General features: G+C 43.1%; 1 protein-coding gene across 5 annotated transcripts in view; it reads left to right on the plus strand.

The window, feature by feature from the left end:
• The window catches only part of pltp (phospholipid transfer protein), a 114,167-nt gene extending 98,074 nt beyond the window's left edge, over positions 1 to 16,093 (plus strand). For all 5 annotated transcript variants that reach the window (XM_080205111.1, XM_080205110.1, XM_080205108.1 and 2 more), the window contains exons 13-16: positions 7,886 to 7,928; positions 9,833 to 9,896; positions 11,719 to 11,795; positions 13,670 to 16,093. In XM_080205111.1, coding sequence (XP_080061237.1) covers positions 7,886 to 7,928; positions 9,833 to 9,896; positions 11,719 to 11,795; positions 13,670 to 13,777 — 292 coding nt within the window. In that variant the 3' untranslated portion in view covers positions 13,778 to 16,093. The remainder of the gene's footprint in view (positions 1 to 7,885; positions 7,929 to 9,832; positions 9,897 to 11,718; positions 11,796 to 13,669) is intronic.
• The last annotated feature ends 272 nt before the right edge of the window (positions 16,094 to 16,365 follow it).

A 16,365-nucleotide genomic window follows, 5' to 3' on the forward strand; every position in this document is an offset into this window, starting at 1 on the left:
GAGCTTCACAGCTCCTGAACCAGTCTGAGTGAATGTGACACCATTTCCGAACCCCCCTCTGACTGTCTGTATTAAAAGGAGTTTTTATGGGAGACCGGGCAGATGATGCAGGAGTGGGTGAAAAAAACAGTTCATTCCACACTGAGCCTTTTGTAATCACCAGGAATGAATGCAGAGTGAGGAAGGAATGCAGTGTAAAATGCCCATACCTGAGGCTCACTGCTGGCCAGAGATGGTCTGATTTTGATTATTTATTAGCACGTGGAGCCATGACATCTGCCAGCAGCAAAGTATTTACATGACGCCACATTGACTGAGGCTCAGGCCTCCCAGTTTTAGGGTGTGCACTGTCTGTGCCCAACTGGTTATGTTCCTGAAAATGGACCAAAATGGAAAACACAGAGTGTACAGCAATAGGATAGTGAGCAACTGTCCCAGAAACAACAACATCTTATATCGCACGTTTAATGGAGCATTCCACAGGAGCATTGCAAAAGAAAGTATGACACCAAGATACATTAGGAGATATTGGGTCAGAAGACCAAAACCTTGGTCAAAGAGGCAAAGGTTAAAGGAGTGGAGTGAGGTGGAGAGGTGCAGAGGGAACTGAAAACACAGCTACCAGCTAGAGAAATTTATACAGTCATTGAGGTTTACAGCATGGAAACAGGTCTTTCAGCCCAACTTGTCCATCCCACCCTTTGTTTTAAAAATCCCTAAGCTAATCCCAATTGCCCGCATTTGGCCCATATCCCTCAATACTGATCTTACCCATGTAACTACCTAAATGCTTCTTAAAAAAAATTGTATCCGCCTCTACTACTACCTCTGGCAGCTTGTTCCAGACACTCACCACCCTCTGTGTGAAAGAAGTGTCCCTCTGGACACTTTTGTATCTCTCCCCTCTCACCTTAAACCTATGCCCTCTAGTTTTAGACTCCCCTACCTTTGGGAAAAGCTATTAACTATCAACCTTGTCTCTGCCCCTCATTATTTTATCAACCTCTATGAGGTCACCCCTCAGCCTCCTACGCTCCAGAGAAAAAGTCTCAGTTTATTCAGCCTCTCCTTATAATTCAATCCATCAAGTCCCGATAGCATCTAAGTAAATCTTTTCTGCACTCTTTCTAGTTTAAGAATATCCTTGACCGGTGAAACCATGCATGCTGAATGCCTTCATTACTCTGTCTACCTCCACTTTCAAGGAGCTATGAACATGTTCCCCTAGATCTCTTTGTTCTGTAACTCTCCCCAATGCCCTACCATTAACTGAGTAAGTCCTGCCCTGGTTCAATTTATCAAAATGCATCACCTCACATTTGTCTATATTAAACTCCATCTGCCATTCGTCAGCCGACTGGCCCAATTGATCAAAATCCCGTTGCAATTGGAGATAACTTTCTTCACTATCCACTATGCCACCATCTGCAAACTTACTAACCAATTTACTTACTAATTTCACAGTAACTTCATTGCAGTGTTAATGTAAGCCTTACTTGTGACTAATAAATAAACTTACTTAACTGCTGGGGAGTAATTATGAGATGCAAAAAAGGCCAGAATTAGAGGAGCACTGACACTTTGATGGGTTGGAGGAGATGACAGAAATAGGGAGGGAGTGAGGTAGTGGAGGGATCTGTAGGTCCACAAGTGCTGAGGTAATTGGGGAATGGGAATTCCTGCGAGTTAAGATACAGGAAGCAGACGTTAGGATGACCCCTCATTTACAGAGGATAGGATGTGGGAGAGCAGCCAGTAGTGCATTGGAATAGTCGAGTCTAAAGATGACAAAGACATGGATGAGAGTGTCAGTATCAGGTGATCTGAGCCGGGGGTGAAGTCAGGTGCTGTAACCAAGGTGGAAATGGTCTGTCTTAGTGACAACTCAACAATGAGGTCAGAAGCTTATCTCAGGGTCAGATGTAACACCCAGTTTGTGAACATACTGACTTAATCTCAGAAGTCTGACAACACCAGGTTTAAGTCCAACCGATTTATTTGATAGTAAACTCGCAAGCTTTTGGGGTTTGTCCCTTCGTCAGGTGAATGGAGAGTTCTGGCCTCAGACAGAGCATATAAAGCACAGACAGTTTACAGATTACTGATTAGAATGCACGTCTTTACAATTAACCTGCTATTCAAGTCTTAAAGAGGCCAACAATGTGAGTGGAAGGAGCATTAAGCACAGGTTAAAGGGATGTGTATTGTCTCCAGAAAGCTTGCAAGTTTACTATCAAATAAATCGGTTGGACTTAAACTTGGTGTTGTCAGACTTCTCACTGTGCTTACCCCAGGCCAACGCCGGCATCTCCACATCATTAATCTCAGTTGCCAGGGACAGAGATGGATTTGGTAGTTAGGGTAGTTTGGAATGGGAATCAAAGCCAAAGGCTTCAGTCTTCCTGATATTTAATTGGAGGAAATTTCTGTTCATCCAGTATTGGATATGGGATAAGCAATTGATAATTTATAGACAGTGTGAAAGTGGAGAGAGCTGGTGGTGAGGTACAGCTGGGGAATTGTCAGTGTACACGTAAAATTAACACCGTGCTTTGGGATGATGTCACCAAGGGCAGCATGTGAGTGGGACAAGGATTGATTCTTGCGAGAAACCAGAGGTAACGGTGTGGATGCAGGAAAAGAAGGCATTGCCAGTGATTGTCTGGCTAGTGTTAGATAGATTAGAATGGAACCAGAGGAGAGCAGTCCCACCCAGCTAGACACTATTGGAGAGATGTTGGAGGAGGATGGTGTGGAGTTGAGAGCAGTGGGAGGCATCTAATAGATTTAAGCATTTTCCCGATGACTGATATTGAACTAAAAAATCTGTAGTTTCCCATTCTTCTCTCTCCTGCATTTCTGAAACAATAAAGTTACATTTGCCACCTTCCAATCTACAGGAACCATTATGAAGTTTATAGAATGTTGGAAGGTGAACAGCAATGTATTCATTGAATCATAGAATCCCTATAGTGCAGAAGGAGGCCATTCGGCCCATCGAGTCTGCACCAACCACAATCCCACTCAGGCCCTACCCCCATAACCCCATGCATTTACCCTAGCTAGTCCCCTTGACACCATGGGGCAATTTAGCATGGCCAATCCACCTAACCTGTACATCTTTGGACTGAGAGGAAACCAGAGCACCCAGAGGAAACCTATGCAGACATAGGGAGAATGTGCAGACTCCACACAGACAGTGACCCATGCCAGAAATCAAACCCGGGTGCTGTGAGGCAGCAGTGCTAACCACTGTACCACTGTGCCACCCAATAATTCTACAGCTACCTCTTTCAACACTCCAGGAGGTAGATCATCACATTCAGTGGATTTATGAATTTGCAGCCCCATTGATTTCTTTGGTGCTGCTTTTTCACTAATATTAATTTCTTTCAATTCTCATTGTCAGTACCCTCATGGTTTTCTAGTTTTTCTGAGAGGGTTTTTTGTATCTGCCTCCATGAAGACGGATACAAAGGGCACGATCATATCGTATCTTCTCACGCTACGATCCTGCTGCAGCCAAATCTCCATTCATTGCAACAGGATGGGAGAATCCTGCTGGCACGAACGGTGGTAAGATTTCAGCCAAAGTATCAGTTTATTTTCTCTGCCATTTCCTTACTCCTCATTATAAATTCTCCTGATTCTGCATGTAACAAATACATTTGTCCTTGCTAACCTTTTCCGTTTCACATCCCGATAGATGCTTTTACAGTTTTTTAAGTTCCTCACTCGTTTGCTGTCATGTTCAGCTTTGCCCTTATTCGTTTCTTTGATCCTCCTTTGCTGAATTCTAAAAAGCTCCAAATGCCAACACATACACAGCTTTTTACAGCTTTCATGTCTTCAAGCTTTATATCATGTACTTCATTTTACTAAATGAACACACACCATTAACCCAATCCCTAATGAGCAATTGGTACTTTGTGTCTTGTGCAGAAAATAAGCCCAAGGTATTATATCATTATAATAATACGGCACCCCTAGACTTACCACTCTGAGCAACTTTATAAGCCACTTCCTTTGATCCTATACAATCTTTAATTTCTCTTGTCAGCCACAGTGTGATCATTTTTCCTGCTGGGTTTTTGTGCCTGAAAGGAATGTATATTTGTTGTAAATCATGTATTTAAATCCTCAAATATTAGCCATTGCCTGTCCAGTGTCATATCTTTTAATGAAGTTCACCAATCTACCACAGCCAGTTGCACAGTAGTTAGCCCTGCTGCCTCACAGCGCCAGGGATCTGGGTTTGATTACTGGCTTGAGTCGCATGTTTGTGTGGAGTTTGCACATTCTCCCTGTGTCTGCATGGGTTTCCTCTGGATGCTCTGGTTTCCTCCCATAGTCCAAAAGATGTGCTGGTTAGGTACACTGGCCATGCTACAATCTCCTTCAGCATACCCGCACAGGTACCAGAGTATGATGATAAGGAGATTTTCAACAGTAACTTCATTGCAGTGTTAATGGGCGTCTACTTGTGACACTAATAAATAAACTAAACTAGTCAATTTTCCTCCTAATTCTGTAGTTTCCTTTTGTTTGGATTTAAAACCTTAAGCTTTGGATTGAACTATATCACTTTAAATCTTAATGTAAGATTCCACTATATTATGGTCACTCTTTCCTACAAGCTCCTGTACAAAAAGATTACTAAGTAGCCTTTTCTCACTGCACAATAGTAGATGCAATCTTAGCTGTTTTCTAACCGGTTTCTCAAAATGCTTTTCCAGAAAACCATTGCGTATGCATTTCAAAAATTCATCCTCTACAGCATTAGTTCTAATTTGGTTAATTCAGTTTCTATGTAGATTGAAGTTCCCCATGGTTACTGTGTTGTCCTTGTTTCATGCACATCTAACTTCCTGATTTACACCATGCCCTCCGTTACCATTAATGTATAGTGGCCTGTAAACAACTCGTTTAATGTTTGCTGCCTCTTGTTGTTTCTTAGCTCCTTTCAACTAATTCTGCAACTCATCCTTTTCCCTTTTTCCTGTCCTTCCTAAATGTCGAATGCCCTTGAACATTCAGTTCCCAGCCTTGGTCACCCTGTAACCACATCTCAATCATGGCAATGAGCCCATACCTGCTTATTTAAAGTTTAAAGTTTAGGTATTTTTTGTAAAGTTTGCATTCAGAGTTCTTTTCAATTTTGTCTTTTTAACGTTTTTCTGTATTTTGACCCTATGTAATGGAATAGAATAGAATAGAACTTTATTATCCATGTATAAGTGGAGATGTATCTTTGACTTCACCTCCAGTATAACATATAATCATTCAGAAACAGTGATAATTTCATGTATACCTCCATTCATACATTTGTGCATATATAATATACATACCATACAAACATACCACAATGCACTCTGTCATTAACACAGTGTGCAATTCAGTAAATAAATAAGAACAGTGTGTTGAGTTTACATTGTGTTATTAAGTGAGCTTATAGCACTGGGAATCAAGGGGAAGCCAATGGTAATGATGATGAAATCTGGCAATGGATGCAATTATGTGTGATATTAACCTTTGTTTCTATTGCTTTCCAATTTTTCACTACAAGGGCAGCTGATGGCCTAGTGGTATTATCGCTAGACTATTAATCCAGAAACTCAGCTGGGGACCCGGTTCTAATCCCACCACTACAGATTTGAATTCAATAAAAAAAATCTGAAATTGAAGTTTATTTATTAGTGTCACAAGTAGGCTTACATTAACACTTAAATGAAATTATTGTGAAAATCCTGTATCGTCATATTCCAGCACCTGTTTGGGTACATTGAAGGAGAATTTAGCATGGCCAATGCACCAAACCAGCATGTCTTTTGGATTGTGGGAGGAAACCAGAGCACCTGGAGGAAACCCATGCAGACATGGGGAGAATGTGCAAATTCCACATAGAGAGTGGCCCAAGCTGGGAATCGAACCCAGGTCCCTGGCACTGTGAGGCAGCAATGCTAACCACTGTGGCACTGTGCCTCCCAGAGTTACTCATGACCATGAAACCAATGTCAATTGTTGGAAAAACCCATCTGGCTCAGTAATGTCCTTTAGGGAAGGAAATCTTATCTGGCCTACATGTGATTCCAGGGCCACAGCAATATGGTTGACTCTCAAATGACCTTGGGCACAAGGATGGGCAATAAATGCTGGACAGCCAGTGACCCCCATATCCCATGACTGAATAAAAAAAACCTTCTTCCTACATCACCTTCTTTCTCTCCTTTCTGAATTCCTTCTCCGGGTCCTAGACTCCTGTTACGTCAGTTTAAAGCCGCCCCAACAGCACTAGCTAACCTCCCCACAAAGATATTTGCCTCAGTCCTGCTAAGGTGTAACTCGTTCTCCTTGTAAAGACACATCTGTCCCAGAACCGGTGTCAATGCCCCAGAAATCTAAAGTTCTCCCTCCTACAATATCTCTCCAGCCATGTGTTCAATTGTTGTATCCTCCTTTTTCTGTATTCACTGGCACATGGCACTGGGAGTAATTTTTGAGATTACTGCCTTTGAAGTCCTGCATTTTAACTTCTTTTCTAGCTTTCTAAAATCATATTTCAGCACCACATCCCTCTTTCTACCAATGTCATTGGTGCCGACATGGACCTGCACTCCTGGATGTTCACAAGTAGGCTATTCAGCCTTTCGAGCCTGGTCCACCATTGATTATGATCATGACTGATCATCCAATTGAGTAAACCGTTTTGGTTCCCCGCTATCCTTTGATTCCCTTTACCCCAAGAGCTATATCTAACCCCTCCTTGAAAACAATGTTTTGGCCTCAAATGCTTTTTGAGTAGCGAATTCGACAGGCTGACCACAGGGTGAAGAAACATCTTTTCATTTCCATTCTAAATGGTCTACCCTGTATCCTCAGACCATGACCCCTGGTTCTGGACACCCCCCACCATCGGGAACATCCTTCCTGCATCTACCCTGTCTAGCGCTGGTCGAATTTTATTGGTTTCTATGAGCTCTCCTCTCATTCTTCTGAACTGCAACAAATACAATCCTAACCGACTCACTCTCTCCTCATAGGTCAGTCTGCCATTCCAGGAATCAGTCTGGTAATGCACTTCCTCCATAGCAAGAACATTCCTCTCATAAAAGATGGCACTGCAACAGCTCCATTACATCTTTAACCCTGACACCAGAGACACAACATACCATAAACAGTCCAGATCCCACTCTGTGGTAATCCCAGTCCCAGTCTGGATCCCATTCTGTGGTAATTTAGCCAAATGCCAGTTTCCCATTACCAACACTATTTATTGTGCAAAGGAAAAGGCCGTGCCTGCAGCTTAAGAGTCAGGTAGTCTTCACCTCAGGATTTATGACCTTGGTCCGGGTAGAGTAACAGGTTAAAAAACCCCTGCTGACCGCTTCCCATTGGGCAAGCCTCTGCTCACTCAAGAAGGCAGCTCGTACTCCACAAAGCCCACTGAGAGATGTCTCGATGATCCCCCATGGTCTTTCTGATCATCTTAACACTACTACCTTGTTTGGGTTCCTGTTCCATGTGTCCAAAGATCTGCAGATTGAGAATCAGCCGGTTCAGTCACCTGAATACATCGTGGCAGAAACTCACAACCCAGAGTAGACGTCATCCTTGAATTGAGGGGCAGCCAATAGCGATGATGATGAAATCTGGCGACGGATGTGATCATTTTGTGAGAACGTATTTGGGAATTGCACTGTATTCACTGGGAGCTGCGATTTCAGACATCGCACAGACTGAAACTTGGTTGCTCAGGAAGCACCAGCTCTGCGGGATGTGGAGTTCAAGATTGAGAGACAGGTGTCTCCAAGCAGACCATCTACTCTAGGTATTACAGGCGGATTTATTTAAATAAATACTTTTTTCTCATTCTCTTTCCTCTCAGATTCAGGATGTACTCATCAAAGTCCACTTTGGAGTCACTGGCGGTAAGTAAATAGGAAATATTTTATCAATAGTTAGTGAATTACAGAACCCCACCCTCCCCCTGCAATGATCAATCCATTGAAATCAATGGAAATAACATTGTATGAAAATGTTTCCAGAATCTTTTTGATCATTATATCAATAAGAGTAAAATCTAACATTGTTATGTGAAATCTTTCACTCACATGAGAAAGTTTCTGTTTATTGTTGAAATGGAGAACGCTGGCTGCAAATGTAAATAAAAGAATACCAAGATTGACATTTTTAGTACCTTTCACATCCAGACATCTCAGGCACATCATATCTAATAAAGTAGTTTTGAAGAGATGTTGTATGTGGGGAAATGCTGCAATCAATTTTGCAAATGACAAGCTTCTGAAAACAGCAATGTGCTAATTCCTAGATACATGTGATAATAAATCAAATCAAATCAAATCAGCTATTGGTGATGCCGGCTGAGGGATAAGTTATGGACAAGACAACTGGAGCTACCCTGTTCCTCTTGAAAATAGCAACTGGGCAGCTTCTACATCCACCTGAACTGGTAGAAGGGGCCAATGTTTACCTTCTCAAACAGAAAAAGGCACATTGGACAATGTCGTACTCCCTCAGTACCGCACAGAAGTATCAGCCTAGATTTTGGGTTCAAGTCTCTCAAACCTTCTGACTCAAAGGCAAGGATACTATCCACTGAGCCGTGGCTGACAGCTGAGGATAAAGGTTGATTTGATTTCATTTATTATTGTCATATGTATTACTATACAGTGAAAAGTATTGTTTCTTGCTATGTGTTCTTCGGGGAGAAGGAAAGGAGAGAGTACAGAATGTAATGTTACGGTCAGAACTATGGTGTAGAGAAAGATCAATTTAGTGCAAAGTAGGTCCATTCAAAAGTCTGACAGCAAAAGGGAAGAAGCTGCTCTTGAATCGGTTGGTACGTGACCTCAGGCTTTTGTATCTTTTTCCTGACGGAAGAAGGTGGAAGAGAATATGTCCGGGGTGTGTGGGGTCCTTAAATAATCTGGCTACTTCTTCTGGATGGGACATTGGTTTGCCTGATGGATTGAGCTATCTTCACAACCTTTTATAGTTTCTTGCGATTTTGGGCATAGCAGGAGCCATACCAAACTGTGATACAACCAGAAAGAATGCTTTCTATGGTGCATCTGTAAAAGTTGGTAAGAGTTGTTGCTGACAAGCCAAATTTCTGCAAAGGCTGGGGTCATCATCTGCAATTGCACATATCGCAATGCGGCTATACATCTGTGAGGTAGGGGGAGCCACATAACAAAAAAGAAATCCAGGAAATAAATGATCCCAGACATCCTGTTAAGCTAGTGTGAGATCCAGAAACTGGTCTGTGAGCTAGATCTCCACTCAGAATCAATTGATTACTGATGCAAACATAGCTGCCCAGTCCACAATAAAGATATTCTGCCTTTGTTAGTAGGGATGTCATTTTTATCCTGTATAAACGGGCACATTTCCCTAACAAATCATTGTTTCACTATTTTACACTACATTTATGATAAAGCCTCGGTTTCAAGTCCAGGTAGTTGGTCCCACTTGCGATGGTTCAGTTTGTCTCTGTACTTCACCCTGTGCTGTCGATACTAAAAGGACAGATAAAAAGACACTTGCATTGGGAAAAGCTGAGAGGAGGTTTTGAGGTGAGAATCAGGGCGAGCGAGGAGTTTTGCTGAGCCGGTTACTGCATGTCAAAGGCATTGCTCAAATAAGACGACAGACAGAAACTGACAGACTGACTCATGGCCCTGAGCTTTATTTTGGTGCTGTTAGGAAGTAATTGACTACCTTGAGCACTGATATCTTCGACATTGCTGTACAGAACAGCAGCAAGGAACAGTGCTTTACCAAGACTTCACTGCTTCCTCTAATCTTTCAGCTAATCCCTCTTCAAACGCCAATGAAGGCTCTTCTGCAATTCACCGTCATGCCAATCATCAATGGTAAGTGTCATAGTCTCAGTCATATATTTGTCACAGTGCAGGTTAGCAGTGATGGCGCTATCGTTAACTGGAGATGAAATATAATGAAATATGATACCTTACACGCTTGACATCTCTATCAGTTGGACAAGGTAGATGATGAAATGAAGGTGCGTTGCCAGGCTATGTGAACCATACAGACTACTGATATCTTTTTCAGAATCTTTCAGTGCATCTTACACTTGTATGAGGTCCAGACCTTAACCTGGAGGAGTGCTGATTGGCAGTGAAAGTGGATAAACAGGTTGGCTTCCCTTCACTGCTGTGTGACCTGGTGATACACACTCTGTTCCCTCCACTGCTGATAGCAAAGTACACTCTCCCGAGAGTAGCTAATCCTCCAATCCTTAAGCATGTGGACATTGTTAATACAAGGCAAAGATGATTGAATATTCAACAACAGAGTCATCAGAGCTGATTTCAACATTCTTTCCCCAGTGCACATGTTGCAGGAATTCAGTGAATAATAATCACAACAGAAAATCTCTCTGTTCAGGATGTTTCAGATGCTGACGTTTCCTGTCCTGCTATCCAAAGAGTGGGTGGGGGGGGGGAATACAACAAACACCACCACCACCACTCCCCCCCCACCCCCCCCTCCCACCGAGACTGCTAGTCTCACAGTCTCACAGCCATTCCACGCCCTCAATAAGAGTTAATTGGCTACAGATGGAAATTCTGCCCTCGGTCAGGAGGAGGTCCTGCCTTAGAGAGCTGGATCCTGCCTGAGAAAGATGGATCACTGCTTTAGCGAGCTGGATCGTTGCCTTAGAGAGCTGGATCTCTGCCTTAAGAGTGCTGGGCCCCGTCCTTAGAGAGACGGATCCCTGCCTTAGAGAGATAGATTCTTGCCATTTGAGGTGGATCCCTGACTTCGAGAGTTGGATCCCTGCCTTAGAGGGCTGGATTCCTGCCTTAGAGTTGCATCTATCACTTTGGAAGATGGACCGCTGCCTTAGGGAACTGGATCCCTGACTTAGAGACTGCATCCCTCCCTTAGAGAGCTGGATCCCGTCCTTAGATTGCAGGATCCTGTCCTTAGGTTGCAGGATGCCTGCCTTAGGGAGCTGGATCCCTGCCTTAGAGAATTGGGTTCTGCAGAGACAGGAACTGCAGTGGATGTTTATGACATCGACAGAGTCTGAGTCCTGGCAGTGCATGGGAAGGTAAATGTTCAGTGTGAGGAAGGGAGGGAAAGCCTTCGGGGGTGGACGGTGGGGGATTGGGATTGGGATTGTAGAGGAGAGACCAGATGAGAAGAGAGGGCCCAAAGCTAGAAGGGAGGTTTTTGGTGGAGGCTGGGTAGGAAATGGCCCTTAAGTGGTCAATAATTGGCAGCTTAAAGATGTGAAATGAGGACAAGCGGCAGCAGCCTGTTTGAGGCCTTGCCTGCTCCAGTGGGAAATCACTGGGCAGCAACTCAGCAGGAGACCCACTAGTACTAACTGATGCTCTCCTCCAGCTAATTCAGCAGAATTCAGGCCTGTCCTTTCCCACTCTGAGAGACTGCTCCTAGGCACACTCAGGCATTTTCAGAATAACACTGCCATCAGTGAACTGTGCATACAAACTAGTATGTTATATTCTGTGATTGAGTATTGGAAGACCCAACGCCCTTATAGAGTAGAATCAAAGAATCAGGTAATGTTACAACATGAACAGGCCATTGTGTCTGTGCCAGATTTCTGGGAGAGCAGTTTAGATGGTCCCAATCCAAGGAAGGAACCTGTAAATATTAAAAAGCAAATTTCACTTGTCTGTCCCTTTTTTATTCTCTATTTAGAGCGGACTCTGGAAGGAGTGCAGATTCCACTCCCAGAAGGAATTGATTTCATCAATGAGACTATGAGGAACCACATGGTGGGTAATGCTGTGACACTGCTGATTATCTATATTAATCTGTTACCGGGTCTGATATGGAACAGTTTTAACCTTAGACCTAAAACAACATGATCTTGGTTACACTATATACACCACTGTACAATATATTACCCGTGTGGTGCTTCATACATATTACCATATGTTAGCCTTCGTACTTCATGCATGTTACATGAAAAACATCAATCCTACACAATGTACCTGCTGTGTTAAAAGTCATACCAGTGTACTTCTCCCACTTGTGGTAAGAAACACAAGTGCTCCACGTCATCTTCAGTAATGATGCTATATGGACAGAGTGTGGCACAGTGGTATTGTCATTGGGTTAGTAATCCAGAGATGCAGGGTAATTATCTGGGGACCCGGGTTCAAATCCCACCATGACAGATGGTGGTATTTGAATTCAATAAAAATGTAATCCATAGAATCCCTACAGTGCAGAAGGAGGCCAGTCAGCTCATTGAGTCTGCACTGACCACAATCCCATCCAGGCCCTATTTCCATAACCCCATATATTTACCCTGCTAATCCCTTGACACTAGGGTCAATTTAGCATAGGCAACCAACCTAACCCATACATCTTTGGACTGTGGGAGGGAATCAGAGTACCCAGAGGAAACCCATGCAGACACAGGGAAATGTGCAAACTTCACATAGACAGTTACCTGAGACAGAATTGAATCTGGGTGTCTGGTAATGACAGCCATGAAGCCATTGTCGATTGTTGGAAAAACCCATCTAGTTCACTAATGTCCTTTAGGGAAGGAAATCTGTTGTCCTTACCTAATCTCACATAGATATGACTTCAAAGCCACAGCAAAGTGATTGACACTTAATTTCCCTTAGTGATGGGCAATAAATAGTGGCCCAGTGAGCAATGCCCACATCACATGAATGAATGTACCTCCATCACACTGTAGCCTCAGGTCCTCTGAATGTAACAGTGCAAGGCTGTGATTCCAAAAACCCTGTGAAGTCTCAGTGTCCCAGAAATGGGCATTTGCTGTGATTCCATTGACTTTAACACTTTTAATAAGCTAATTATTTATAAAGCAGGGTTGGGTGGTTGGCGGAGGCTGTGGATGTGTGGGGTCAGCAGGCATAAGGAGCTGTCAACATCCAGGGCAGACTAGGGGGAGGGATGGACATTAGAGAAAGGGTCTGATGTGACGGGAGTGAATTATGGGTCAGCTTACAGATAAGCGCTCCTCCTGACCTTCAAGATGAGTTGGAAAGGCAGTGACCTCATCCATCTGAATGTCCCAGCATCCTTTCAGTTTCTGTGTTCCTGAGAACTATTTAAAACAGTGCTAACATGTAAGGCACACAACTTTATAATAATAATGAAATCACATGGGAGGCGATGGCCTGGTGGTATTACCACTAGACTATTAATCTGAACACTCAGCTAATAGTCTGGGGAGCCGGGTTCGAATCCCACCACGGCAGATGGTGGAATTTGTATTCAATAAAAAAAATCTGGAATTATGAATCTATTGATGACCATGGAACCATTGTTGGAAAAACCCATCTAGTTCACTAATGTCCTTTAGGGAAGGAAATCTGCCATCCTTACCTGGTCTGGCCTACATATGACTCCAGAACCACAGCAATGTGGTTGACCCCGCTGAACAAAGGCAACTCGGGGAGGGCAATAAACGCTGGCCAGCCAGAAATGCCCATGTCCCATAAATAAATAATAAAAAGAAACTGGCCTCAGGAAAGCTGGTTAGTCACCCACCGCACCACTTACTTCCATTTAATATCCAAACTGGGTGAGTTGGAGTTGTTTTTGATTTTTAAACATTTTTTGATTTAGTTTGATATGGAGACTAACTATTCTTTGTAATTCTCAGGGTTATCTGTCAGTTGGAGCAGATTTACATTTTTACAAAGGCTTGCGTGAGGTTATCTATATGAATAATAAGCCACACCCTCCAACCAACACAACTATCAGCAACTAGTGACCATACTGTGAAGAATGGAAATCTCCACACAGAGTATAAAGGTCCTCAGCAGTATTATTGTTTAGTCACTATTCCTGAATTTTATTAACCTAACACTGGCTATGTAGATCTGTTCACTTTGTCTTGGGATGATTGTCCCTCGCCTTGGCAGAGTGCAGAGACAAACAGTTCAAGCCTTTGTTGCACACTAGAGGACAGAATGGTCGTGCAAGTGTAAACAAGTGATCATTTATTGTTACTTTTTTCTAGTGAAGTTCTGTACTAGTAAATTGATGGGCTGTTGTCACTTAACACTGTACTATCAGCTAAAATCTTAAGACAACCTCAAAACCTTGGGCACACCTCCAGGTATGGGTCCATGGCTGGGTGACAGTGTAGGAATTCCATTACATCCTCACGTAAGGGTTGTTACAGTAGCAGGGTGATGTAGGCCAAATATTGGGCTATAGCTCTCATTCAGTATGGAATCACATCTTTATGTGACTTCTGTAGCTCTGTGTTAAATCAATTGCATAAGAGTTCACATCCAAAGACTCTACAGAAACACTCACTCTGTAGGTGATACAAGCAACACACTCTTGGTGTCCTACTTCAGCACATTATCACCTTCAGTCTGCTTGTTCAATGATTCAATCCCATGTCGGATACTGGATATTGAGAAATTAGTCCACCCATTCATTAGAACAGTGGCCTTCACAGCACACAAGGTTTGTATGATTAATGGAGCTTGTTCCCATTCTATGGCCCTGAAGATATTTCTGCATTGACGTATTATTGTTGGTGAGGAATAACTCCATTGGGAGCTTGCCTCATTCATCTGCTTCTGAAATCTCCTAACCTATGCAGCTGCCTATACAATAATGAATCTCTTTCCTTCTGTCCTGTTAGATGATGGTGTGAACCTTGTTGATAACTCTAGTGTGAAGTTTGCTTATGAAAATAGAGTCTGAAATTCCTAGTGAATCTCAGTCTTCTGTCAAAACATAGAATCATAGAATCCCTACAGTGCAGAAGGATGGCATTTGGCCTACTCTGTGACAGAGTATCTTACCCAGGCCCTCTTCCCCCAGCCCTGTACTCCACACACTTCCTATGGTAATCCATCCAACTACACATCTTTGGACATTAAGGGGCAATTTAGCATGGCCAATCTACCTAACCTGCACATCTTTGGACTGTGGGGGGAAACTGGAGCACCCAGAGGAAACCTACGCAGGCATGGGGAGAAGATGCAAACTCCACACAGTCACCCAAGGCCAGAATTGAACTTAGGACATAAACAGAAGTGATTCGGAATAACCAGAACATTGTTTAGGTGAAACGTCTCCCTTGATAATTATTTCTTCCTTTTTGGATTTTTCTTTATTTGGACACTATCATTTTGTCATTTTGCACTTGTCAAAATGAAGGATGTCAGATTTTGGGCTCCATGATTGAACATCTCTACACAATCCCAGCCTGTGTGTGTCAGCCCCAAGTTCAGTGTCGCATTGTTCCATGCCCCACACCAGTCATAATCTGCCCTCTCCCACTGAAGTTGCCAGCTTCGCTCTAGCTTAAGCACCAGAGGCAAGGGTGACCCCAATCAAATTCATTTCATTTAGGACATAACAGTCAAAACAAAAGCAGAGACTTTCATTGACCCAAAGACCAAAAGCCATTAGGAAGCCATTTCAGGCCTTACTTGACCATGAGTGGCATGTAATGGTGTCAATCCGATGAGTTAATGTAACTGAGATGGCACTGCTGCCTCACAGTGCCAGGGACCTGGGTTCGATTCCCAGCTTGGGTTTCTGTCTGTGTGGAATTTGCATCTTCTTCCCATGTCTGTGTGGGTTTCCTCCGGGTGCTCTGCTTTCCTCCCATAGTCCAACGATGTGCAGGTTAGTTTGATTGGCGAGGCTAAATTGCTTCTTTGTGTCAGGAGGACTAGCAGGGTGGATGGGTGAGATTCGGGGATGGAGCCTGGATGGGATTGTGGTTGGCGTAGCCTCAATGGCCCAGGTGGCCTCCTTCTGCATTGTAAAGATTCTATGATTCTATGCTGTGTACAAGTAGAATAAACCACATTCTTAATAGTGCTGGTGGTACAACACCAATAGATAATTCTGTAATGTTTCTGGATAAGTTATTCCAAATATTGGTTGTATAGAAAGCCATTCTAAGTGTATTTAGTGTTGTAATAATCCATAGTGTTTCCGTGTGTGTTAATCATACATAATGGCACATCGTGCTCCTGTTTACTCGTATATCTCTTCTAATGGCCAACTGTATTACTTACTCTTTAATAAAGATAATGACAATGTCACTCGACTGAAACAATGCCTCACTTGGTAACTATCAGGACTAGTGTAAAGATTCTGCCCTCCACGGGGGGGCGGGGGGTGCGGGAGGGGGGGGTGCGGTTGGTGGGTGGGCGGCGTTCAGTAATCCACTTTGTCCATCAGAAAGTATGTAGCTTCTGTGCGAATGTTTATATTTTTCAATAATTTACTATGGGCTTTCGGAAATGTAACACTGTCGTTGTAGCCATAGAGATGCCCAACACAAGACAGAGTTAAACGGAAATGAATTGTCAAATATCT

The sequence above is a fragment of the Carcharhinus amblyrhynchos genome, chromosome 16 (assembly GCF_965287045.1).
Source record: "Carcharhinus amblyrhynchos chromosome 16, sCarAmb.v2.hapA, whole genome shotgun sequence".
Lineage (NCBI taxonomy): Eukaryota > Metazoa > Chordata > Chondrichthyes > Carcharhiniformes > Carcharhinidae > Carcharhinus > Carcharhinus amblyrhynchos.